The 27,904-nt window shown below is 41.2% G+C and overlaps 1 protein-coding gene across 2 annotated transcripts in view; it reads right to left on the bottom strand.

Moving 5' to 3' along the window:
- Positions 1-27,904, bottom strand: part of WDFY2 (WD repeat and FYVE domain containing 2) — a 180,203-nt gene that overhangs the window by 103,406 nt on the left and 48,893 nt on the right. For both annotated transcript variants that reach the window (XR_006271327.1, XM_043478343.1), the window contains exon 2: positions 4,430-4,497. Coding sequence is in view for 1 of the 2 variants with exons in the window: in XM_043478343.1 (XP_043334278.1) it covers positions 4,430-4,497 (68 nt within the window). In the remaining variant the exon portion in view is untranslated. The remainder of the gene's footprint in view (positions 1-4,429; positions 4,498-27,904) is intronic.

Here is a 27,904-nt window from a genome sequence, read left to right as displayed (position 1 = left end):
GGTTGGGTTTTTGATTACCATGTGTCTGCTCCTCATCTTTCTCTCACCTGCCACTCTCTGAAGTTCATGCGGTTGTATCACACTCTGCCTTTTGCCCTCAAACTTGGCCTCAGTATTCATTCTTGCTCATCTAATGTCTTCTGCTCTCTTCCCTGCAATCAACTCCAAATACTTCTCAATGCTATAAAATGTTACTATCCTACTCAGAATGTGACAAATACCATATTAAAAGGGCTTTTTTCCTTTTCAGTGTTTGATATTTCAGGTTCTGTGACTTTATTTTTTTCCGACTTTATTAAGGTATAATTTTCAAGTAAAATTATAAGGTATTTGAAGCTTACAAAGTGATGACTTGATATATGTTGTGAAAGGATTCCTGCCATCAAATTAACACATTTTTAATTCACCTCACATATTTAATCCTTGTTGTTTGGTTTTTTTTTTTGGTAAGGATATTTAAGTTGTACTCTCTCAGCAAATTTCAATCTTACAATACATGTTTATCAACTGTAGGTCACCATGTTATACACTAGATCCCCAGATTCCACACATCCTATAACTGAACTTACATTTGCCACCTCTTTGCCCCTAGCAACCACTTTTCTACTCTCTGTTTCTATGAGTTCAACTTTTTTTTAAAGGTATTTTAATGGACAAAGTAAGCAAATAAATCATATATTGCACATACAAGATATTATCTGTTTTCTTCTGGACTTGGAATACTACTTTTTTTGTACGACTATAAACACACAATAATATGATCATATCTGCCTTGTGGTGTCCATATTATAGCCTCTAGTAAACTGTAGTTTTCCACTTAGTGAGTGAAGTGAAGTCACTCAGCCGTGTCCGACTCTTTGTGACCCCATGGACTATAGCCTACCAGGCTCCTCCGTCCATGGGATTTTCCAGGCAATAGTATAGGAGCACGGTTGCCATTTTCTTCTCTAGGGGATCTTCCCAACACAGGGATCAAACCCAGGTCTCCTGCATTGCAGACAGACGCTTTACCATCTGAGCCACCAGGGAAGCCCCTTTGTAACTAATACCACATACCCCTTATTTAAGGACAATATTGAGTAACCTTTTAACAAAACACATTCCAATAGAAAGGATTTCAAAAAAAAAGTGGAAATTCAATAAATGAATACATTCTAAATGACATGAAAATGTAGCCTATTTCCTTATGCAATAAGATTCTGCCTCTCTTAAGGTAAACAAAAGATCTCGCTCAGAGATCAGTTCCTATGTTATCTGAATGCACATGATCCCTAATACAAAAGTCAATTTCCAATCAACTGTGAAGAACATAGCCTTCTGTTCTTTTCACCCTACATGATAGATGGAACCGTCCAACAATGAAAGATTATGGAAATAATCCTGACCATTCACCCGCTGTTCACCTGCACCTTCTGGCATCCAGCTTGATGGCCTGTATATAGTCAGCGCACAGTAAATATTTGATCAACTAGAATGTGTACTTGTATCTATTTTTTTTACAAATCAACACTGTACAGGCATGAGCCTTCACATGTGTCCATATAAACATATGCAAATAGACCAGCCTGTTGGTTGTTCAGTCACTAAGTTGTACCCAGTTCTTTGTGACCCTGCAACACAGCAGGCTCTCCTGTCCTTCACTATCTCCCGGGGGCTGTTCAAACTCAGTCAGTGACCACTGAGTCAGTGATGCTATTTAACCATCTCAACCACTGTCACCCCCTTCTTCTCCGCCTTCAGTGTTTCCCAGCATCAGGGTCTTTTCCAGTGAGTTGGCTCTTCGCATCAGGTGGCCAAAGTATTCTTCAGCTTCAGCATCAGTCCTTCCAATGAATATTCAGGACTGATTTCCTTTAGGATTGATTGGTTTGATCTCCTTGCTGTCCAAGGACTCTCAAGAGTCTTCTCCAGCACCACGATTAGAAAGCATCTATTCTTTGGCATTTAGCCTTCTTTATGGTCCAACTCTCACACCTGCACATGACTACTGGAAAAACCATTTCCATTTTTGATGGAGAAAATGCCAAAAGGCAACCTCAAAATATAAATCATCAAATCAAATCAAATCAAATCATCATTCAAATCATCTCGGGATCTTTTAAAATGCAGATTCTCATTCAGTAGATCTCAGGTGGAGCCCAGTATTTGCATTTCTAGTAAGTTCTCAGGTGACCTTGATGCTGCCGGTCCACAGACCACACGTTGATAGCATGGTACTCCCTTTTGTAGACGGTCACAGGCAAAATAATTAGAGGGTCATTCTCAAAGATCACGTTCAGTCACTTAGGAAAATGTATGATAATACTCTCAGGGAAACTCATCTTTATTAACAGATTAAGTCTTCAATAAGTACTTCTTTACTGAGCACCTATGTTGGGTGCAAGAGCTCTAGCAGCTCTCTTTAGTCATTCACGAATACAGCTTACTAAAGGATAAACACTCAACTCGAGGCCTCTCTGTATCCTCAGTGATATTTGAATAAAGAGAACATTAGAGAGTGACATCAGATGTGTGTGGATGTGTGTATTGGGGAGTGGGGGTGGTTGGTAAGCAACTGTTTAGGATCCCGCACCTTCATGAGGTTCCTATCAACACCCATCTCAACGAGATTCCTTAGGCGCCATCCCCAAGCCCTCGTCACTCTGCCCACATTGGCCTCTCCTGTCTTTATAGTCAGATGGAAATGACGGGACTCTGCGGTCGACTTCAACTTGCTGGACTACAGAATTTCCCCAGCTCTTCCTGCTGGATGTTATGTCAAGTGTGATGAAAAGGGCCGTAGGTAAGACTGGTTATACCACTTAAAAATAAGGGGAAAAAAAATCAATCATAGAATTCCTTTCCTCTTCCGTTTACCTAAGCCCTCACCACTGCCAAGACTTAAGAAGAAAGTTTACCTTGGGTCTTTTGTTGTGCAATGGCCTCTGCTGGAGGCACAATCAGTAAGGTGAGAATCTAAACATAGTAAGTTCCCTACATACGAAACCTTCAAGTTGCAAGTTTTCAAAGATGCGAACGTGCCCCCCTAAGCCAGCTGTCATACTATACTGTTATACTTTTCAAGGTACTGTACCATAAGATTAAATGTTTATTTTTTGTGTTTGTTTGCTTTTTATGTATTATTTGTGTGAAAAGTATTATAAACCTATTACAGTACAGTACTATGTAGCCGATTGTATTCGTTGGGTACATAGGCTAACTTTGCTGGACTTATGAGAACACACTCTCAGGATGGAACTCATTTGCATGTAGGGGACTTACTATACTGAATTATAAGTTTCTTTTTCGATAATGTAGAGTGGGATACTTGGTTCAACTACATGGTTATCATCTATTCACTACAATTCTAAAGAAATGCAAACCTCAAAGATAAATTTGAAATCACAGAAATCCATTACATCCTTAATAATGTATTTGTTCATAAACATGCAAAATTGTTGCTTAAGTCATTACAATCTTCTTTTGCCAGAGGCATAAGCTTTAGCACATCTATAGTACAGCATGAATTTTTCTGGGTTGTATGTTGTGGCATATACTACTCAAACTGGGATACTGGTATCAAGGGAAGAGGTGCACACTGCAGGAAGCCAGAGGGTACAGAAACCCAGACGACAAACCTAGGGCATTTTTCTAGTATGTCAATTTCAATTAAGGTTTGCAGGAAGGGGAGTAAGAGAAATGTTTAATAATATGACTGACAATGAATTCAAATAATTACACTAAAATAAATATGGAATAAGATACCCAAACTTCATTAATTTTGATCAAACCATAGACTATAAAGAGATTTCCTATCTGGGGAGGGGGTTGGGGGGCGCGGGCAGCAGCTCTCTCCCTGCAGGGGAACTTAGCCAGTTCAAGAATCTAAGAATTAGTCATCTTTTTTAAAAAGTATATTTGAAAGATTCACTATTTATCAGTGCAAGGACATATTTCTCACAGAAGCTTTTGGGGAAATAAGACAGACTTCTAATTAGAACATTTCAATCCACAGCAAATCCTTTTGAGAGCTGAATGTTCAATGCTCAATGTCCTGAATTTGAACAAATAAAAGAATAATAATGTAAGAACAAATTTACTTCATAAATGTAATCACTGGACAAAATTTTGAATTGTCTAAAGAACTACTTTACAAAAAAGTTAAACAAAAAGTTGGAAATGAGAGGGAGACAACTGTAATCAGGGAGCCTAGGTGTTGAAGTCCTTCCATTAATCTTACTCAGAAACCGTGAATATACAGTCAGTTTCAAAACAATTTTCTCATTTTACATACTGAGAGCTAAAATGATATAATACGGCCCTTCCCATTATAATGATAATCCCAACCCTCATGTATCTCTACTCAAGAGAACACAGAGCAGGCAATCTGGGAAGCAATGGGACTTGGGGTCCACGTCTGATTCTTAAAGACGGAGATCCAGATACTTACAAGGCATCACATGGTATATGCTTGGCCAGTACTGTCCACTGTCTCTCTTTAACCACACACGAACAGTCCTGCAACGAAAGAAATGGGTGTCTTAAATCACACTATTTTTGGTGACAGGAAAGTTGATAGAAGGTCTTAAATATATATACAGTGGACCCTCAACAACATAGGTTTGAACTATACAGGCCTATTTATAAATGGATTGTTTTTCATCAAATATGTAATACACGATCCACAAATGGTTGACTCTGCAGATGTGGAACCACAGATACAGAAAGCCAACTATAAAGTCATGTGCAGATTTTATTTTTTTAATATAATTTTATCTATTTATTTATTTATGGCTGTGCTGGAGCTTCATTGCTGCGCGGGCTTTTCTCTAGTTGCAGCGAGCGGGGGCTACTCTTTGTTGCGGTGCGCATGCTTCTCATTGTGGTGGCTTCTCTTGGTGGGGCTCTAGGGCACGCAGGCTTCAGAAGTTTCGGTTCCCAGGCTCTAGAGCACACGCTCAATAGTTAGGGTGCACAGGGCTTAGCTGCTCCGGGGCATGTGGGATCGTCCGGAATCAGGGATCGAACCTGAGACTCCTGCATTGGCAGGTGGATTCTTTACCACTGAGACACCAGGGAAGCAGATTCTAAACTGCACGGAGAATCAATGCCTCTAATTGTTCAAGGGTCAACTCTGTGTGTACATGACATAGTCATATTGCTATAATTAAATAATATATATTACATATAAATATGTATAACATATATGTTTGTTTATAACATATCTCTATACAACACATGAATATAGATCTTAACTGCTGCTGCTAAGTCGCTTCAGTCATGTCCAACTGTGTGTGACCCCAGAGACAGCAGCCCACCAGGCTCCCCAGTCCCTGGGATTCTCCAGGCAAAAACACTGGAGTGGATTGCCATTTCCTTCTCCAAAGCATGGAAGTGAAAAGTGAAAGCGAAATCGCTCAGTTGTGTCCGACTCTTAGTGACCCCATGGACTGCAGCCTACCAGGCTCCTCTTAGAAAAGCATGGTGTGCACATGCACACCACTTACGCTTTTCTAAAGATACTATATTCCTTGAATTTAAGGCTGCATATATTTAGAATTACATGACTGTTTTATAATTAAATATTTAAGGATAATTAAATTTTATCCTCATATGTATTTATATACCCACATGTGACAGTGTTCGAAAATTATTCTTGTAGTTATTCTGCTCTTGGAGTATATGGCCTTTGCCCTGGTCTGCTGGAAGCATTCATCTCCCTAGGCAGTAATTGGGATTTACTAGGGAAGAACATAGGAAGTGATAAGAAGAAGCAATAGGCAACATCTGACACACAAAGAAGGATTACTAGTAAATTCAGTCTTACAAGCTAGGCCATTGTTTCAAGAAAGGGTTTTTCCAAACACGGTCAAGCAATGATAAAACTCTGAGACTCAGATCACTGAGCTAGAAGACTGACTGTGGAACCCACCAGGGAACAGGGTAATCCTGCAACAAGGTGGGGGATGAGGGTCCACGCCAGATGGACATGTGGCAGACGTCCAGGACAGAGGACGAGATGGTTGGATGGCATCATCAACTCAATGGACATGAGTCTGAGCAAACTCTAGGAGATTGTGAAGGACCGGGAAGCCTGGCATGCTGCAGTCTATGGGGTCACAAAGAGTTGGACACGACTGAGTGACTGAACAATAAGACATCCAGGAGAGCTTGGAGAGGAGGAGTCAAAGAGAAAATGATGCTGTCAGGGGATACTGTTGGGTTCTTATCAACCAGAAAGGCCCTACAAGTTACACCAGCACCCACCCATAAGGTCAACACAACTAGAAGGTAAAGGGACACTGCTCCAGAGACCAGAGGAAGTAGCCAACATCAAACCAAGGGAAATGAACAGTGCCCCAAGGCTGCCAGGAGATGTTATACACCACAACCCTCACCCCATACCCTTAAACCATCCCAGGGTAAAAAGTGGACACTGAGCATTTTTATCTCAGAGAGAACTGGACAATATCTAAATAGACTATTAGTCATTACCTTAGACTAAGTTTTAAACTGTTTGGATTTCTTCCCCAGTTAATCAGTGGGTCACCCAATAGGAGGAAAAGACTAACTACAGACACAACAAGGACGTGCCATTTTCTCTGTACAGCCACAAGATTCGATGTAGCGATGTATCTTGACACCACTACAGATACTTGTAAAATTCCATCTTTTCGGTCAACCAGCCAATTTGTGAGATGGACAGGTGTAATGAAAAATAATTCCTAAGAAATAATTCAATACTTATATTATTTATACACCTAAGTAGCCTTCGCTTAAATTCTTTTTATAATTTACACCAATACATTTTAATATGGAGACTATTATCCCAATAAGAACAAATAAAAAAGAGTGCCATCATGGAAAATGGTAGAACAGGAAGTTCCAAGAATCAGTCCCTGAACCAAATCAATTATGGAGCTGGGAAGAACTGTCAGAATCACCGTTTCAGAATTCTGAAGTCTAGTTAGACACTTGCGGCATCCATGGGAATGCCTGATGAAGAAGCAGGTTTGTGGCAGTAAATGTCACATCTTACTTGCAGTACCATCATGCATGCCCCATTCACGTAGCAGGTAACTGTGGGGACTGTGGCTCGTGTTCACAGAGTGGCTTGCAGGTACCAGGGTGCTGGAACCCGGTCCTTCAAATTTGGGGGATATGTGTTTTGATTTGCCGAGTGGTTCACTGAGGGAGTAAAGAAGAAACTGGCCTTTCTCTCAGTCCTCTAGGTCCAAAGGGCTTCCTGGGCAGTGTCTGCTAAAAGAATTTAAAGGGAAGGAAGACCTTTTTTCTCCTTAATGAAATCACTGGTTGACCTCAGAGATAGAAGAACAGAAACTTCAGTGATCACATAGAACAAGATTTACAGTTTTTGCAGAAAGAGCTTGGAAAAGTCACTAAACAGATAATTCCACCATTCAACAAGTAATAACAGCAATCTCTAGAATGGAGGGGGATTGTGACTTTCAGTTACCACATTATAATATTTAAAATATTCAGTTTCTAGACTTGTGTTTGCCAAGGCGGAGGGGGAGTGAGGGAAGGGCAGACTGGGAGTTTGGGGTTAGTAGATGCCAACCATTATGTATAGAATGTGGTTATGTGGGTTATGAGCTCGTGGCCATCAAGCAGGTAACATCTTCCATTTGGTGGGGGTTTTCACATCTATTAAAAAAAAACTCAGGATGTATGTATCAGATACTATTATCGAAGTATTTCAGAGAGGAACTAAAGCAGAGGATACAGGGCAGGGTTCTGTCCTGGGAAGGCCCCACAGGGTCCTGCTCAATCACAAATTGATTCCCTTATTAGAAAAAAAGTATGAGGGGAATTCCCTGGCTGTCTGGTGGTTATGTTGCAGAGAAGAACAAATTCTGACTCCATGTTGGAACTGTTTCTTTGACTTGCTTTTCATTGCTGTTGTTATTATAGGCAACAGCCTGCCTCAGAGGACCCTGCCCCTCTGCCTAAGTGTTTAACTAAAGTGCCTTTGATCAGTTCACAGGAGACCCTGTCCACCTGTGAAAAGAAGAGATTAACACACCCCTTACAAAGACTGGCCATTATCAGAGATGTTTTGAAAAGCCAATGGCCCTTTTTACTTTACTTCCTCAATGACTCTCCCTCTCTATTCTGCCTCTTGACGTTGGTTCCTCACCACTTCTCTCTCGGTTCTGTAAAAGAATCTGGCATCCAGATCCCCAACAAGCTGGTTACCCTGAGACATTTGCTGGTTGCTCAGTCACTCAGTTGTGGCTGACTCTGCGATCCCATGGACTGCAGCACGCCAGGCTTCCCTGTCCTTCACTATCTCCCAGAGTTTGCTCAAACTCATGTCCATTGAATTGGTGATGACATTCAATCATCCCATCCTCTGTCGTCCCCTTCTCCTGCTCTCAACCGATCCCAGCATCAGGGTCTTTTCCAATGAGTCAGTTCTTCGCTTCAGGTTGCCAAAGCATCAGCATCAGTCCGTCCAGTGAATCAGTTTAGTTCAGTTGCTCAATCGTGTCCGACTCTTTGCGACCTCTAGCTTTGACCTTTGTTGGCAAAGTAATGTCTCTGCTTTTTAATATGCTGTCTACGTTGGTCATAGCTTTTCTTCCAAGGAGTAAGCATCTTAATCTCATAGCTGCAGTCACCATCTGCAGTGATTTTGGAGTCCCCAAAATAAAATCTCTCACTGTTTCCACTGTTGCCCCTTCTATTTGCCATGGAGTGATGGGACCAGATGCCACGATGTTAGTTTTCTGAATGTTGAGTTTTAAGTCAACTTTTTCACTCTCCTCTTTCATTTTCATCAAGAGGCTCTTTAGCTGCTCTTCCAGTGAATAATAAGGGCTAATTTCCTTTAGGATTGACTGGTTTGATCTTGCTGTCCAAGGAAATCTCAAGAGATGGGTATGATTATTAATGAAACAGGAGGTAAGGGGGTAGGTCATAACCTTTAACAGAATGACATACACCGAAGACAGGACAGAAACTGATTAGATTTGGGGAAGAGTTGACTTCCACTAGACCTAGGTCCTCAGTATAGCATGCTCATTGTAACACATCAGCCCGCTGAATGACACACCCACAGGCATCATGAGTTTTCTTTGTTTTTTTTTTTTTTTTTTAATCATGACAGTTTTGAGGCCAGTCATCAAAAACCAAAAAGTAAGCAGTGGCCCAATTCCTGGAAATCTTCACCCCTTCCCCAAAATAGCTGGAATAACCCTCCCATTCATTAGTCGATGAAATCACTCAGCCCATAAAAACTAACCACACCACATTTCGAGGCCGCGCTTGCCTTCTGAGATGGCCCACACTCTGTCCGTACAGTGTGTTTCTCTCTACTGAAATCCACTTCGTCTCCCACTGAATTCTTTCTACAATGAGACATCAAGGACCGGAGCTGCATCATCTCCTTAAACCAGGTGAGTGATCCCAGGTGGAAGACGGTGGGTTCTGGCCAGGTTCAGGTCTCAGTCCGCGATAAGCGTTCTCACTAGTGGCATGGGCCGCACAGAGCCCCAGGGTGGACCAGGCGCCCACCTTCAGACCCCACCACACCGTGCAGAGCTGCTCCCTGACCAACGGCGGGCGGCGGGAGAGAGGATGGCAGGAAAACAAGGCGAGTTTCACTTCAATATCCTGAGCTTAAGGTTACTACAGATCATCTGAGTTTCGATTACACATGGAGCAGCTTCTTACATGTGGGTTACAGATAAAGGCACTGAGAAATGGGAATGGTGGAGGTGCTAGGTGCTAAGTCACTTCAGTTGCATCTGACTCTATGAGACCCTACGGACTGTAGTCCTCCAGGTTCCTCTGCCCATGGGATTCTCCAGCCGAGAATACTAGAGTGGGTGGCCATTTCCTCCTGGAGGGGATCTTCCCAACTCAAGGATCAAACCCATGTCTCTTACGCCTCCTGCATTGTCAGGCAGGTTCTTTACCGATAGTGCCACCTGGGAAGCCTGAGAAATGGAATCACTTCAGTTGAGTTCAGTTGCTCAGTCATATCTGACTCTTTGCAACCCCATGGTCTGCAGCATGCCAGGCCTCCCTGTCCATCACCAACTCCCAGAGTTTACTCAACCTTATGTCCACTGAGTTGGTGATGCCATCCAACCATCTCATCCTCTGTCATCCCCTTCTTCTCTCACCATCAATCTTTCCCAGCATCAGGGTCTTTTCAGATGAGTCAGTTCTTCACATCAGGTGGCCAAAGTATTGGAGTTTCAGCTTTAGCATCAGTCCTTCCAATGAATATTCAGGACTGATTTCCTTCAGGATGGACTGGTTGAATCTCCTTGCAGTCCAAGAGGCTCTCAAGAGTCTTCTCCAACACCACAGTTCAAAAGCATTAATTCTTTGGTGCTCAGCTTTCTTTATAGTCCATCTCTCACATCCATACATGACTACTGGAAAAACCATAGCTTTGACTAGACAGACCGTTGTTGGTAAAGTAATGTCTCTGCTTTTTAATATGCTGTCTAGGTTGGTCATAACTTTTCTTCCAAGGAGCAAGCGTCTTTTAATTTCATGGCTGCAGTCACCATCTGCAGTGATTTTGGAGCCCCCAAAAATAAAGTCAGCTACTGATTCCACTGTTTCCCCATCTATTTGCCATGAAGTGATGGGACCAGATGCCATGATCTTAGTTTTCTGAATGTTGAGTTTTAAGTCAACTTTTTCACTCTCCTCTTTCACTTTCATCAAGAGGCTCTTTAGTTCCTCTTCACTTTCTGCCATAAGGGTGGTGTCATCTGCATATCTGAGGTTATTGATATTTTTCCCGGCAATCTTGATTCCAGCTTGTGCTTCATCCAGGCCAGCGTTTTGCATGATGTACTCTGCATGTAAGTTAAATAACCAGGGTGACAATATACAGCCTTGACGTACTCCTTTCCCAATTTGGAACCAGTCTGGTGTTTCATGTCCAGTTCTAACTGTTGCTTCCCGACCTGCATACAGACTTCTCAAGAGGAAGGTCAGGTGGTCTGGTATTCCCATCTCTTTAAGAATTTTCCAGTTTGTTGTGATCCACACAGTCAAAGGCTTTGGCATAGTCAATAACTTCCTGCTAAATCAGTAAACAAGGATGCCACAGCCATTAGCAATTGCTGCCACTACTGATGGTGAGCTGGTGAGCCCTGAGGGAACTCAGGAAGGAAAGAATACCTGCCATCTAACAGACATCAGACTGTAGCCATTCCCCACGATGAGCCCTGAGGAAGCTCAGGATGTGAAGACACAGGATACTGACCCCGGATAGCCAAGATGCATATCAAAGGAATGACTTCAGTGAGCCCTGACTCTTTGCATGTTCCCATAAGTAGAAAAGTGCTAAATTTGTTAACCTGGGATGTGTGGTTTTCTTTAATTAATAATCATCATCTGATGTTCAGACTATCTGCCTTTATTGTACAATTTCTATATAACCTGGTTGCTCTCCTGCCTCCTTGGAGCTGTTCTCTCAGGGTTACTTGAGATGCTGTCTCCCAGGCTTGAAGTCCTAAAAATTCCCACCAAATAAAACATAACTCTCAACTTTTAGGTTGTGAATATTTCAGTCCATAGCAGCATCTACACTATGTGCACAAAGGTTGTTACACTATTCTAATGTTAGCTGAACCAATGATCTTTCAGATGTATAAGTTATTTTTAAAATATATAAACACACACACACTTTTGTTTTTAAAGTAACAGTGTTCCTAAAAATTCTGGTTAAAAAAGGTACACATCAAATCAACACAATTAGCACAGACGTGGTTAAAGATTTTTTAAAATAGCTGTACAAGTCAAAAAGGTGGCAGGATAAATTTAGCTTTAATTTGAATAACAGTAACAAACATTTCTACAGAAATAACAGCCCCTCAAACACTTTGCATATACATTTCATCATTACAAAGCCCTATGAAACAGAAACCACCCTTTAGAGACAAAAGTATAAGCCCAACACAGCTTAAGTGATTTATCCATAACTAGTGAGTAGATGCAGTTATTTTAAATTCTGTGTTGTCTTCACTAAATATTAACATGTTAGCTTCCTTACATGAACATGTATCTGATAATTGATAAATTTTACAATCTAAAAATAAAATGCTATAAAAAAACACCTGTTCTTTTATATTCAGAGGTGTAACAGCAGTTTAAAAAGGAAAAAAAGATACTGCATCCCAGAGGTCAAAAGCACAATTTGGAAGGCTCAAAATTTCTTAGACAAATGTAAATTCCACTATACAAGGCCTGTAAGTCAAGTGTTCATTTTTTCGCAAATTATATTTTAAAAGCAACACAAAAAACTTTTTTCTTTGAAAAAAAAATTTTAAGAAATAACAGCTGTTGATTAAGAGTCACAGTTAAACCAGTAGAGGTCAGTGTCCTGGAGAAGAAAAACTCATGACCTGCTGAAATGCAGAGAAACTGCATTCATTGCCCAAGCAAAGTCCTGGGATGAAGAAGAAAACCAACCCAGCATGGCCCAGGCCACTTTGCCACGTCCTGTTTTCTTCTCCCCGGCCTCTTCTTCTCCCTCAAGTTCTCAGCAGTAGGCAGAAACACACTGGGGACAAGCAGTGCTCATCTCGAAACTAGCAAGATGAGACCCCCCCAGTGGGGCTCAGTCAGTTGAACAGCTGGGCTATTTTGAAAATACCTTGGACATAGCTGACCACATTTCAACAAATAAAAATTACTTTAAAATATGGTCCTGAAATATTATTCCTTAGACCTAAAAAAAATTTTTTTAAGGTTAAAATAAATGTAAGATAAATTGTGCATTTATCAAAAACTCCCCTATGATCAGAGCTGGTTGGCCCCATGACTGAGATTTAAATACAGTCAGAAGAAACTACATTTTATCTTACTTGGCATCTGCCCCAGGGCCAAACCCCATGTGAGGTCCCCAACTGGTGCTCATCATTTGTGACATACAAGAAGGACCAGTCAGAAATTCCTCCCTCTGGTCACCTGTCCTAGTCAGGAAGTCTCTCTTTATACCTGCACAGAACTCACGCAGAATGGCAGCATCCGAGCTGCGCTGACACTGAAAATCTGTACACTGTGCTGAGATGATGGGAAGGAACTAGAAACCCTTCCCTTCTCAGTGCCAGCATCCACTGATACTCCAAAGAAATAAGGAAGGGAATGGTATTCCCAGGCTGCCTCCCATCCCACCCCAAGTTATTCCAAAGAACCGAATCAGCGCTTGTCTGAGCTACAACCTCAGCCAGGACAGGTGTGAGCCCCTCCCAGCCAGCCCCCAGCTCAGCAGCCATTACGATCACACAGAGGGGTCAAACGTGTGTGTGTGGGGGGGGGGGTGCTTCCTTTATGAGATTTTCGCAGGTTTCTGTTTGACTTTCTTGTTTTGACCAGTGCTGATACTCAGATGCTGCCAGTGGAGTTAAGTTGGACACGGTTGCTGAACTGTGTATCTGCCCACATGTCTGCGTGTGTGTGTTTATACAGAGATATACAGCCAAGCAGCACACCAGGTCCACCCTTCCACATCCTATCCAGGAATATACCCTCTGTTCTACATTCTAGCCATCTTTAAGTCCACTTATCCTGCTGGGGGCAATGAACTACCAGGATGGGAACAACTTGTGTTTTCTAAAACGATTAAAATCTTCGAAGTTAGGAATTCTGTCCCACTGCCCCACAAGGGCACTTACACATTCAATTAATGACCTCTTTTTTAAAAAATTTTTTAATTTTGGCAATACTGGGTCTTCATTGCCGTTGGTGGGTTTTCTCTAATTGTGGCAATCGGTGGCTTCTCCTGTTGCAGAGAACAGGCTCTAGGCGCCTGGGCTTAGTCACTTCGCAGCATGAGGGATCTTCCTGGACCAGGGATGGAACCCTGTGTCCCCTGCATTGGCAGGAAGAATTTTAACCACTGGACCACCAGGGAAGTCCAATCATTGACTTTTTGATCATTAATTCATTCAATAATCATTTTATTAAAAACCTGTATGGATGTGAGAGTTAGTCCAAAAACAAGGCTAAGTGTTAAAGAATTGATACTTTCAAACTATGTGCTGGAGAAGACTCTTGAGAGGCCCTTCGACAGCAAAGAGATCAAACCAGTCAATGCTAAAGGAAATCAACCCTGAATAATTCACTGGATGGACTGTTGCTGAAGCTAGTGCTTCAACACTTTAGCCATCTGATGTGAAGGGCCAACTCATCGGAAAAGACCCTGATGCTGGGAAAGACTGAAGGCAAAACGAGAAGGTAACGGCAGAGGGTAAGACGGACATGAATTTGAGCAAACTCCAGGGGATAGTGGAGGACAGAGGAGTATGGCGTGCTACAGTCCGTGAGGTCACAAAGAGTCAGACACGACTTAGCTACTGAACAACAACAACAAAAGGGACTAGTACATGAAATGCACAAAAACAAACAAATGTGTACGGTAAGATCCACAGTAGGGAAAAGCCCGCACTGTTCTGGAAGCATCTGGGAGCATCTTACTCTGACGACAGAGCTGGGTCAGGGGACAGTGGATAAAGCTTTCGAGGGCTCTGCCACCCTGAGGAGTCTGGATTTTACTTTGAGGATGCTGGGAAGCTGATGGAGGGTGAGCAGCCGGCCACAAACTCCGAATATTTTTGTTTGTTCAGGAGAAGCCTGGAGAAGCCTGGTTACCCTAAAGTAACCACATTGGAGGATGTGGTCAGAACAACAAGCAAAAAAGGAGGAGGCCTTGGACGAGAGAGGAGGTCAGAAACACTGGGTGGGGAAGATCCCCTGGAGAAGGGCATGGCAACCCACTCCAGTGTTCTTGCCTGGGAAATCCCATGGACAGAGGAGCCTGGCGGGCTCTGGTTCATGGGGTTGCACAGAGTCAGACTTGACTGAGCACACACACCAGGCCAGGAAATGCTGCAGAAGCACCTGGCCCTGGGGGCGGTCTGCGGGTGGGTGCTATGTGAATGGTGGTGCCATTCTTCTACAAGTGATTCCTGTGGAGGGCAATGCTGACTTCATCTTGAACTTGCTGAGCCTGCAGACTGATTAGTGAACTACCTACCTGCCTGCCTGCAGTCCAGTGCAAGACCTGGGCTGAAAATTAAGATCTGGGAGTCATCACACACAAGCAGTAGGTAAGTCATGAGTGAAGAAAAAGAAAAGAGGGCCAAAGACAAAGCCTTGAATAACACCAAAAGTTAAGTGATGCAGAACCAAAAAAGATCCGTGAAGCCCTCAGTGAGGGCTGCCAGGAAGGTAGGAGAAAAACCCTTTACTTCTCAGAACCCGCACATGTCCTAATTTTTTGGTCCAGAAAATAAGGTCACTATACACATACCTAAGACTGAACCAAATTCACAGTGCCCACAATAAAAAACCATCTATATAGGTCACTTTTCTGAAGGAAGAGGGAAGATTGGGGGTGGTGACAAACAGGAGACCACAGGTTGCTAAGCTACTGGGTAAAATAAGACGGGGCGTCTACCCATGTCGAAATCCAGGCTTTTAAGAATGTGCCCTAGAATGATGCAACCTTCATTAGTTACCATAGCGATGAGCTTCATTTCCCGGGGGACAATTGTTATTTTTGCCACCACTTGGGGTGGAGGTGCGGGGGGAGTGAATCCTACTGTGTCTTGAAGACCCTGAATTTTCAGGGATTACTTTTCTACTAGATCACACATTACAACCTCCTGACTAACAAAGGCAATCACTATCAATCTGCAAACTAAGAGAACTTTGAGCAGTGGGATGTGAGTCAATGTCTTTTTGTAGTTTTCACAGTGACTTGCTTCAAGGAGGGAAAAAAAGTGTCTCTAATGCAGAGAGAATGTTGTGGAGATTCTTGGAAAACAGAGCTGAAAGATTTTTTTTTTCCTATGACTATTCGTAGTAAGAACCAACTATGAGATTCTCATTATATGCATTCAGATCACATGGAGTAAATAAACTAAATCAAATCTTCTACAAAACACTGTGTATTTCTGTATGGAGGGTTTTTCCCAGGATAGACAGAGGCTGCTGTGTGGACTGAATGAAGGCGGCCGGGGGGTTTCAGAGACAGGGGCTCAAGCTGGGAGCTCTCCAGATTCTAGACCACAGTGCCAGGCAGCTCAGTTCCAAGTATTAACCAGCTCACTACATCAGACCTAAACAACTGCTGAACCACTGACACTTGGACTTCTTTTCCCACGGCTGCAGCAACCTAGCAATCAGCAGCTGGAGAAGAGATGTGTTTTATAGTTCAACACCTTGAGCTTTGAACAGTACTCCTACTTTAAAAACAAAAACAGTCATTCCAATCATTTACAGCCTCGTGTTTCATCAAGGTTCGCTAACCATAGCCATTCCCCCCAGGGCATTTTAACCAGCTGGTTAATTTCTCTTCAACCAAAGGTTGCCAAAGCCATTACATTTAGAGTTTTAAAAATCACAACCAAATGGCAATATCTTCATTGGTTTTTGTGTGACTGTGTGTGCTAGTCGTGTCCAATTCTGTGCCACCCCCCTGAACGGTAGCCCACCAGGCTCCTCTGTCCATGGGATTTTTCAGGCAAGAATGCTGGAGTGGGTTGCCATTTCCTTCTCCAGGGGATCTTCCCCACCCAGGGATCAAACCCATATCTCCTAATCTCCTGTCTGCTTTTTAAAAATCTATAAAATGAAAAAAAAAAAAAAAAAATCTATAAAATGAAGTCTCCAAACGAGATTAAACAAACCCAGATGTCAGAGGAGAGATTACAAACACACATGAAATACAGGGAATTGTTATCTTTATCATTCAGTATTAAGAGCCTTGAAAGAAAGAAGCCCCTAATTCTGAGCCTTTTTATTCCTGATAAACCCTATTCTGTGTCTGCAAATAGTTTACTTGAAGTGGAGACTTATTTTGCATATTTTGTTTTCTTGTAATTTAACTCAGTGGCTAATGTTTAAGCACAGCCTTCCTGCCTGGGGACAGTTGTGGGTTTTAGCATTCTCAAAACTCCTTCCCCGTGACAACTGTTACCTGGCTATCTGCTCTCCCATGTAAGCATAACTCCCCTACAAGCCTTTGGGACTCCTGGGCAAAATTAAGCTCCAGGATCACACCGTATCTTGCCAATGTTAAGCACAGTTACATTAGCCATCAATGCCAGTGAGCAAGTCCATCGCCCCACTGTTCAAGGAATTTCTTAAAGACTTCAAAATGTTTATCTTTAAATATTTTTATCTTTGATTTTCTTAATACCTACAGTACTTTTATTTTGAATACATACAGTACTTAGCATAAGAGAGATGCTTGGAAAAGGTCATAAAGATACATTAAAGAAAAAAAAAACAGGAAATAAAAGAGAAAAAAATGAACACATTCCTAGTGCGATGGTGAAGAACAGCCCACAGGGAAGCACCAGGAATGTCCCAGAGCTCAGAGGCTGGACAGTTTCTGGATATTAGCATCAGAGACCCCATGCACTCCTCAGTCACAGCCCCTCATAGGCCAGAGATTCATGAGGACAAGCCGTGAGCGGTCAGTTTGAATACGTCAACAATACGACAGCGTTCGTCAATATCACTCATCAGGAGGCATATGATGGAATTACTAGAGGAACAATATAGAATTAAATATGGTTCTTGACTGTGTACGCAGTGGGAAGGCATGGTCTTTGTCATCCCACTCACCACTGTTCCTACAGCCGACACATGACAAACGCTCAACAGGGACTTAATGACTGACAGCAATGACTCACAGGATCCCCGGGGCTGCCTCCCTTCTGAATCTGTAGAAAGGTGAACTACTCCCTCTCAAGGCAGCCACGGGGAGCAAAATGGCCAAGGATTTTACACCTGAAAGACACAGCAGAAGGACTTCCCTGGTGGTCCAAGTCCCAATGCAGGGGGCCTGGGTTCGATCCCTGGTCAGGGAACTAGATCCCACAAGCTGCAACTGAAGATCCTGCGCACCACAGTGAAGACAGAAGACTCCCCGTGCAGCCCAATAAATAAAAATAATTTTTAACATTTCACAAACAAACAAAACACATCAGAGCTGGGGGCAGTGAGGGTGTGGAGTTACTGCTCAACAGGTATGGAATTTCCATTCGAGAAAGGGATAGTGATGATGGCTGCACAACATGTGAACACACCCAAAGCCCCTGAATTGTATACTTAATGTGCTAAATAGACAAATGGCTGTCTATTAATACTGTCCACAATAAAAAAAGAAAACAAATTTTTTAAGCTCTAAAAAGAGAAACACAGCAGAAAGACTCTCTCGCAGAAACTGCAGTCTTCATAGAGTGGCCGGCGTCACAGCAATTAGATCAGCTGTGGACAGATTGGCTTCACTTAAAACAGGTCTACAGAGGGCGTCGTGGCCACGAAAGTGTAAAAGGAATACACTTGCCCACTGCAGCAGGTAGGGCAGAAGGGTACCCTTCCAGGATTCAACTTAAACTCAGGGTTTGGAAGAATTAGTCTTGATAACCTTTGAAAAAAGTAACAAAGGAGAGTTTCTGAACCAGGAGTAAGTAGGTAAAGTTAGATAATGACAGGGGGGTGTTTTTCAAAAGACTGCTTTGGCAGTGAGCAGCCTGGATTAGACAGGAGAAAAATTAAAGGCTGGAAGACCAGTGAGAGCCTGCTATGGGGATCTACACGTTAGAATACAGTGGTGTCAGGGGAATAAGGGCAATAAAGAGGAAGAATCAAATCCTAGATATGTGACTAAGAAGGAATCAACAAGGGAAGGAGAAAGAGTCAAAGGTGACGACATTTCCAGCCCGGAGAGCCATGCTGCTGATGAAGGCAGATTGCGACAGATGCCACTAGCCAGTATTTTTTTTCTTTTTTCCATTTATTTTTATTAGTTGGAGGCTAATTACTTTACAATATTGTAGTGTTTTTTGCCATACATTGACATGAATCAGCCATGGATTTACATGTGTTCCCCATCCCGATCCCCCCTCCCGCCTCCCTCCCCACCCCATCCCTCTGGGTCTTCCCAGCGCACCAGCCCTGAGCACTTGTCTTCTGCATCCAACCTGGGCTGGTGATCTGTTTCACCCGTGATAGTACACTTGTTTCAATGCTGTTCTCTTTGAACATCCCACCCTCGCCTTCTCCCATAGAGTCCACTAGCCAGTATTTTATTCTTTTATTTTATTTTTGGCTGCACCACAGTGGCTTGTGAGGTCTTAGTTCTCCGACCAGGAACCCAGGCCCCAAAACTCTAATAAGGGAGTTTTAAATTAAAGTTTTTAACCTTAAAAGTTCCTTTTGAATCCTAGAGATCTTAAGTTATTTCCTTTCCTAGCTGAACTGATCAGATCATGATGGTGACTGTAACTCAGCTATTCTCCTATTTTCCTGATACCTTAGAGCTTTAGACCAAAAAGAAAAAGAAAAAAAAAAAAAACTAACTAAAATTCCATACTGTTTTACGGAAAACCAGAACAAGCTTTCTGACCATCCCTATACATTTTTCAGTACAATTTCTTATAATTCAACGGTAACTGGAAATTATCCTTGAATAAGATGGACATAAGTTGAGCAGAATATGGCTTTGGGAAGTAATTTCCACTAATGAATTAAATAGAGTAGGGCAGAAAACATAAAGTCCATCCATTTTGTCTGCCTTCCTCTAATTCTCTTTATCCTTTACAAAACACCCTAAGATGAATGAAGCAAAAACATAATCATTCCCAGTGACTGTGTGAAGGTGCTAGAAATCTACAGGAATTAAAGAACTGATGAAAGTTAGAGAGGAAGACAGTGTGAAAAATCACATCAAAACTCTGTTGTCCTAGGGCTTCCCTGGCCATCTTGTGCTTCCAACACAGGGGAAATGGGTTCGATCCCTAGTTGGGAAACTAAGATCCCACGTGGGGCATGGTGTGATCAAAAATATATATATTAAATTTTAAAAATACTCTGTTGTCTTAAATTCAGTGTGTGAGCCTTGTTTGGATACTGTTTTGAATAAATCAACCATAAAAAACAAACATATTCAAATTAGGGAAATTTGAACATGTTAAATAATATTAAGAAATTATTAATTCAACTCTGTATGATAATCATGTTGTGGAATGTAAAACAACTTATCATTTATGGCATTAACAGGTGAAACGAGACATTAATCCAGAATTCGTTTAAAGTGAATTCCAGCATCCCTACCCAACAAAGGATGGAGTGTGGAGATACACAACACAAGATTGGCAAAAGATTCATCATTCAACTAGACTCCAATAACACTTTTAAGAATAAATAAAATGCTTGAGTTATCAAAAGAAAAAGACTGAATGTTGAAGCTGGGTGATGGGTACATTGTCATTTTCATGTGTTGTATATGTTTGAAACTATCCACAATAAATTATTAGCAATCCTGAGGCCATGACTCATAACAACTGTATATAACTGTATGTAACAAAAAGGCATAACCTCCTTTGGGAATACAGAGAGATTATGACTAAAAACAGTGGTGCATATTAATTCAAGCAGTACTAAACACTTTTGTCAGCCACTTGGCAATCTGTGTTGGTTTAATATCACTTGTAGGTATCAGGAAATCACGTGCAAATGAAACACTTTTTATTTCTAGAGAGCAGATAACAATTTGTGGATCTCTAAAATGAGTGAACAACTTTGAAAAGTTATGCCTGAATAGGTGTAAACGGTTGGGACAAATTATTTAAATGTATACGCCCAAAAGACATTGGTACAAAATCTCAGAATAATCCTTCTAGAAAATTTTTTTAGAGTTCTCATGTTAAATATTCTCAATATATAATTTACAGTAGCATATGCCAATGATAAAGGAGGCAGTAATAGCATATGGGCTGCTTTGAAGTTAGTGGAGTGGGTAAAATGTCTATTTTCTGTAGTGCTTAAGTGTATTTCATTAGGTGATTAAATTCTGCTCACTACTGGAAAACACTAAATAGCACAAATGAATTAAGATTCCACATTAAATAATCTACATTATTTCAAACATCCATCAGCTATCCATTATGACACAGAAACAAGTAGTCAGTTTCTGGATGGAACCATAAAAGCCCTTATGATCCAGGCTATTTTATAAAGTAAGTAAGGCTACTCATACTTCTCACAAATTTTAAATGCATCTGACATGCTTTGTAGTAGTACAAAGGAGGGATAAAACAGGAAAATCAAAAAGACAATGATACTACATCTTTACTCTGTCAGGTCAAATAAACATACAACAGTAGCTACTGCCCTCTACAATTCTGCTTGATGAAAAGTGATGATTTAGCATGGATGGTTAAAAAATCTCATGTTCTCTTGAAAAACCAGAGTATACAGATATCCTCTCTTCCTATAATCAACCTTTCTTCCTGTGGGCTTTTGAGATACATAATGTATACTCATGAATGTTAATAAATCCCATAAATCAAAATCACATTAACTTTCCTTCCATATTAAACCTTCCCCATAAGCTTCGGCAGAATTTCCTTGATGTATCAAAGTATATGGTGTAAAAAGGTGTAGATGAACCTAAAACAGCAAAATTTCTTTATATGTTGGTTGAAGAAACATCTATTACCGGAAGTAATTCACTACAGCTTGGCTGCCCTTGGAAAACATGCTGGATTTAAGCCATGCTGATAGAAAAGCTTACATGGAAACTAATGAAATAAAGAGAGCAAGCCAGAAAACCAGAACCTTCTGTTTACCAGTCAACCGTCAGTTTTGCTTTTGTGGGAGAGAAGTCAGGTAAAATAATAGCTGAAATGAAATTGTTTTCTAAAATTTTTTTAAGAATTCATTAATTTGCAAAAAGATACTGAAATTCGTAAGAATCTTGAACTAAGGCTAACATAGCATGTAGACCTTCCACCAAAAGCCATTCTATAAGGCAAGCATGCTATGTAAAATTAATCCCTGCAAAAATAAAAGTCTGAAAAGGTTAGCAGAACCCAGTATTTTTACTAGCCAGCATTCTCCCAAGGACTTATATCTATAATAAAATGAATGAAATCAGCATTTTCTGACTCACACAGCGTAAGCTTTTCATGAATGAGTACTTAAGTGTGAAGATGGATTAACTCTCTGATCTCATTTTAATGAGTTTCTCTTTGTCTTTGAGGGACTACACTGCACAGATGCTCAATCACTCTACACTAGAGTCATTTAAATCAATCCATATAAGAGTTTGGAGAACTGCGCTGACTTGCACTTACTTAGTGATACTAAATTAGCCAAAATTTAAAGTCAGAGAATAATTTAAATTATGTAAAGCTACCTCTTCCATCCAGTAGGCTGCTAATTTCTGCCAATTTTCCTTAGTGGAACTAAAGTCTTCTCTCTGCTATCTACACTGCTCTTCTATCCAACACACTGCTAAACCCTGTCAATCCTACTTCCTTAATGTAGCTAACACCCATTGTCTCTATACTATCTATAATATTGGCTTGGTTGCACTTGCATGGATACCCTCGAGAAACTCCTCCCTGGTCTCCTATTTCACCCTCAACTTTCTAAAATGCAAATCCAGTTGTGTCACAACCGTCAAAGACGTGGGGATCAAGTCCAGTTCTATGGTTTAACAGGTCTTCCAGGATATGACCCCCATCCGTTTCGCTGGCCCATCTGTCCAACACCTTACCAAACTCCTCTTAGTTCTCTAACTCACTAACCTGAAAGGATGGTGAATTAAATACAGGCTTACCAGGTTTCTATTTTGCCAAGAAATAAAAACATTTCAAACAAAAGCAAAATCTACATTTTGTGAGCGCTTTCATTTTACAAAAAGAGCGTGATCTTAGAATTTGTTCTAAATCAGATCTAAAATCTGAACAAATTTAATTTTAGATACAAAAAGCACATTATATTGTCCTTTTAAAAAAACTTTCACAGCACCCTGGTGAAAACTCTCGCGTGAACTCATTCAATGAAACTGACCTCATTCATCAGATCTTTATGCCCCTGAGGGTGCTGACCCTCTGCTGAAGCATGTGTTTCTCCCCCACCCCCCTCCACCTGTACAACTAGTACTCATCTTTACACTGCACTTGATAATAAGGCAGTCCTTTTCAAACTTTAATGTGCATAAAAATAACCTGGCAGTTTTGTAAAATGCAGATTCTGGTCACAAAGATTTTGTGCTAGAAGAGTTACAGCTTTAGGTTTTACGCTGAAGTCTATAATCCACTTTGTGTTCATTTTTGTATGTGTATGAGGCATGGAAAGTTCCTTTTTCTAGTGTGCGGGTATCAACTGTTCCAGCACCTTTTCCTGAAAAAAGAATCCTTTCTCCACGAACTGCCTTTCCTCCTTTGTTAAAAATCAATTAGCTCAATTAGCCATGTATGTGTGTGGGTCTCTTTCTGGACTCTATCCTGTTTGTTCCATTGGTCTATTTGTCTAGACCAAGTTACCTCACATGATCTTAAAGGCTCATGATCCAAAAACAAAAGTATTCTATGCAAAGAAAGGCCCTGGAATGTTCCAGATCTCCCTGATGTTTACCTGTGTTTTCTTTCTTCTGCTGTACTCTATCCATCAAAGCCTTAAGTAAGTATACTTAGTGAGTCCTTTCAATTAACTGACCCTGGGTAACTGCTGCAATGATTTTGCTGTCTGTAATTAAGAAGACAGAACACAAAGCCGAAGAACTGGCTGTATTCCATCCTGCCTAAATGGGTCAAGGTCAGCTAGCTCTTCGCCCCTCTCTTCTGGGAATGTCACTTCTCAAGTTTTACTGCTTATGCCCTACAGGTCTGTTTTAATAATAACCAGTTAATGATGGCCAGATGTTATCTCAGATAACAAAGGATAATCATAAAAGAAGGAATTTTTCAGTCTAAAGCATGCTTATAGTCAGAGTATGTGAATGTAAATATGCATGCATGAATGTGAATGTGAAGACAGCTGAAGCTAACCGACCCATAGACCCGAACGGGAGCAAAACACTCAGCAAAAGCCAAACTCTTTCAAGAAATCTCAACAACTACCCAACAGACAATTGTCAGGCTCCTTGACAGAAACAAAGGTGGGCATCCAGCACATTGAAGAAAAGAAGGAGAAACTTCTGGTGAGAATCCTTTCCATTAAGAGTTAAGCCAGATTAAAATGTACAAGGGAACTTTCAGAGTCTGAGAAGAGAGTTCCACTCTGGCACTGCCCAGATACGGGGACGCTAGGAGAGAAATGGAGAGCAGTGGTGTGGTTATGGTAAAGCTTCTGTCTCTCTCTCCAGAAGTCTAAAGTGTGAAAGTGAAAGTGAGCATTAGTTGCTCAGTCACGTCCAACTCATTGCCACCCAATGGACTGCAGACCACCAGACTTCTCTGTTCATGGGATTCTCCAGAGAATCTCCAGCAAGAACACTGGAGTGGGTTGTCCCTGGGTTGCTCCAGGGGATCTTCCCGACTCAGGGACCTTCCCAACCCAGGAATCAAACCAGGGTCTCCTGCACTGCAGGCAGATTCTTTACCATCTCAGACAGTTAGCTAATAGTAGTAGAAGGGATAATAATAACAGTTCAGAATTAAATGCATGTGTGTGCTCAGTCATGTCCAACTCTGCGACCCCATGGACTGCAGCCCAACAAGTTCCTCCGAATAAATGGATTCCCTCCAAATTCATATATTGAAATCCTTACCTTCACTGTGATGGTGTTAGGAGGTGGGAGGTAATTAGGTCATGCAGGTGGTGCACTCATGAGTGGGGTTAGTACCGTTTTAAGAAACACCAGGGACACCATCTTTCTCTCTCCCGAACTAAGATACCAACATTCTGGGCATCTGTTATGGAAGACACACTGTGACTTGTATCCTTCACTTCTTTTATTTTTTTCAAAAAGAGGCAGATATTGCTAGAGACTTATTTTTTATCACTCTGTTTGCATTTTTATTTTTGTTTTGGACACACCTCACGGCATGCAGGATCCTAGTTTCCTGACCAGGGATCAAATCTGAGCCCTTAGCAGTGGAAGCTCAGTCCATGGGGGTCCCATCGGACGCGACTGAGCAATTAACACTTTCACTTACCCACCATACTATGCCTGAAGTCGTCTAACCACTCAGAAAGAAATAAAACAGACCATGAGGGCAGCAGGAGAAATAAACCTGGTAACATTTTCAAGATTTAGACAACCATGGAAGATAGGAACTCAAGAAAACGGCTGACACGCATTCACAGCACCTTGCAGAGGGCATGACTCAGGTCTGGATCTGATACATCTGATACGCTCAGAGGTACAGCAGACAAAAAACACGCTGCTCTGTGAAATCCGCTGTTACACAAAGCTGCTGTTCCTACAGGCTGGCATGGAAAATGATGATCACTTCACAATTTATCTCTCAACTCTTCTTATGCCATTCAAAAGGATTAGGGCTTCCTGTCCTACCATCTCCTCCAACTCTGCCTTTTTAGCATGGATGAAACCCACTTAATCCACACACAACACATTTGATTGTGTTGATCAGTACATAAACATTTTAGAAAAAAAGTCCTCCTTGCTCTAAAGTTATTTTGGTACTGAACACGTGAGAAACATCAGCCTTTTCCTCTCGGATGATGCTAAAAGGCATTGGAAATATACAAAAGTTTAACTGACCCTTACCTGGATCCATGATATTTTAAATATCCTTGATCATTATAAGGCCAAAGTATTACATTTCCTTCATTTTGAAGAGCATGTAGAGTGCTTATCACAAAACAAGATCAGTACTAGAAACACAAAAAGGGTAAAAAGGGGGTCCAGCCCACAGAGAGGATTTTCATTAACTTTTTTATTTTTAGATTTTTTTTTTTAATGTGGATCAGTTAAAAAAAACACACAACTTTTTATTTTGTATTGCGTACATGGGTTCAATCCCTGGGTTGGGAAGATCCCCTGGAGAAGGAAATGGCAACCCACTCTGGTATTCTAGCCTGGGAAAACCTGTAGACAGAGGAGCCTGGCATGCTGCAATCCATGGGGTTGCAAAAGAGCTGGACACTGACTTAGCAACTGAACAACAACAACAAAGTAGCCAAGCCAGAGACTGGAATACAATGGCCATAAAACTCAGGCTTAAACTCTTAATCACTCCATGGACACACAGAGGGGCCAAGCCCACCAGCTCCCCTCTGACAGCCAGTGGACAGCTCCTGGAGCAGAGGTGGGCAAGACCAAGGCTGGAAAAGAGCCACCCTGAGCTTCTGCTTGGGTGCCAGACGCGGCAGCTACTCGGGGGAAGGGAAACTACCCCAGTAGGCTCAGAGCTGCCAGAGCAACACAAAAGGAAGACTGTTCTGCAACAAAGCAGGACTCTGCCCTGCAGCTGTGCCCCTCTGCCCACAGCTCCAGCCTAACCCCACACAGGCTATCAGGACTCCGAGCTGCTGATGAGAAGTTACAAGCATCTAACTTTTCCCCCTATTTTTTGCTGGTAATGAAAAGAACTGAACAATGACCCACAGAGTTTCTGACAAAGCAGATTTCAGTTACCAACACGGAACAAACTAGACCTCACTTGGCAGATGAGCAGAGAAGCTAACAAATTAGAGAGACTCACACGTTTAAGAGAGGTGGGACATTCTGAACAGTTAGGGCAAAGGCAAGAAAGAAGACAACTTTACAAATTTTGAAATTTACGTTCTCAGGGAGATTGAAAACACTGACTCTCTAATACAATGAAAGGCAAATGAAAAAAGAATAGGAACTAGTATTTGAAGGTAAAAGTGAAACTGGTGGCCGGAAGAACAGAGGCACTGAAATGCAGACTGGCTACCACAGAAAACCACACTGGAGCCTGTGAAGATCTGCTCAATGAAAGCCCCCCAGAACTCACAGGAAAACAGTGACCAAGTGGAAACTATCAGTGAAAAGACAGTACCTCTACAACGGATCCAATATGTGTATTATAGGCATTTCAGAAAGAGAAAATAAAACAGAAGGGAAAAATAATAAGTAAAGGAGAAGTAATAATTAAATAAATAATCAGAGAAAGAAACAACCTACAAATGAGTTTTTCAGACTAAAATGATCTACTCAGAACTTGACAGGATTAATCATAAAAGATCCACACATTCCCCAGATTTCTGAATGTCAGGAGGAAAAAAATTCAATAAAATCTGAACCTCCACCAAGATTTAAAAAAATAAAAAAGAGGGGGAAATTAATTTAAAAAAAACAAGATAAAAATACAAAAGGGGGACTTCCCCGGCGGATGAGTGCTTGGACCCTGTGCTTTCATTGCCATGGGTGGGCATGTGTTTGATCTCTGGTTGGGAAACTAAGACTCCTGCATGCTGCAAAGTGCAGCCAAGCAAACAAACAGAAAACCACTAAACACCAAATAAAATAAACACTAAAGAAGGAATATGAATGAGATGGACATCGAACTTCTCAGCTGCCATTGTGACTGTGAAAGACAAAGGACTAAGATTTCCAGAACTTAGAAGGAAAAAGACTGTGGTCTAAGAATTTGAAATTTTTAACTATGATTAAAATAATTATTTTATTTTATTATTAAATTATAATATTGTACCTATAATTAATTATAAAGCAGAAGACAGCTATTAATAGACATAAAAGGACTCAAAAATAGACTTTCCACATATCTTTTCAGGTAAAAAAAAGTCTTAAGGGAGTATAGAAATCTTAAGTGCAAGCATACAGAGGTATAAAAGAAGTAGCAATGAGCAATAAAACTAATGAAACTAGAGTGGTCTAAATTATGTATGCTAGTTGTTGACATAATGAGAGAAATAATCAACAAGGATGCTGAAGGAGCAAATTATTAAAAAAAAAAGTGTGGACAAACATTTCTAATTATTTCAACAAAATTCATGGGTGAGAGGAAGGAAGCAAGGAAAGAATGTGCTGAAGCATATGGTTTAAGGGAATCCACAGAAACTGTTCCAATGATACTTACGAATTTTAAAAGTACACACAATTAGAGCAAAAACTGGACATAAAACTCCCAAGTTACAAGGAGAATTGTTTTTCTTTTTTTTTTAATTGAAA

This window comes from Cervus canadensis, chromosome 9 (assembly GCF_019320065.1).
Source record: "Cervus canadensis isolate Bull #8, Minnesota chromosome 9, ASM1932006v1, whole genome shotgun sequence".
Taxonomy (NCBI): domain Eukaryota; kingdom Metazoa; phylum Chordata; class Mammalia; order Artiodactyla; family Cervidae; genus Cervus; species Cervus canadensis.
Note: the sequence above shows the minus strand (reverse complement) of the source record. Positions and strands in the feature narration are given on the sequence as shown.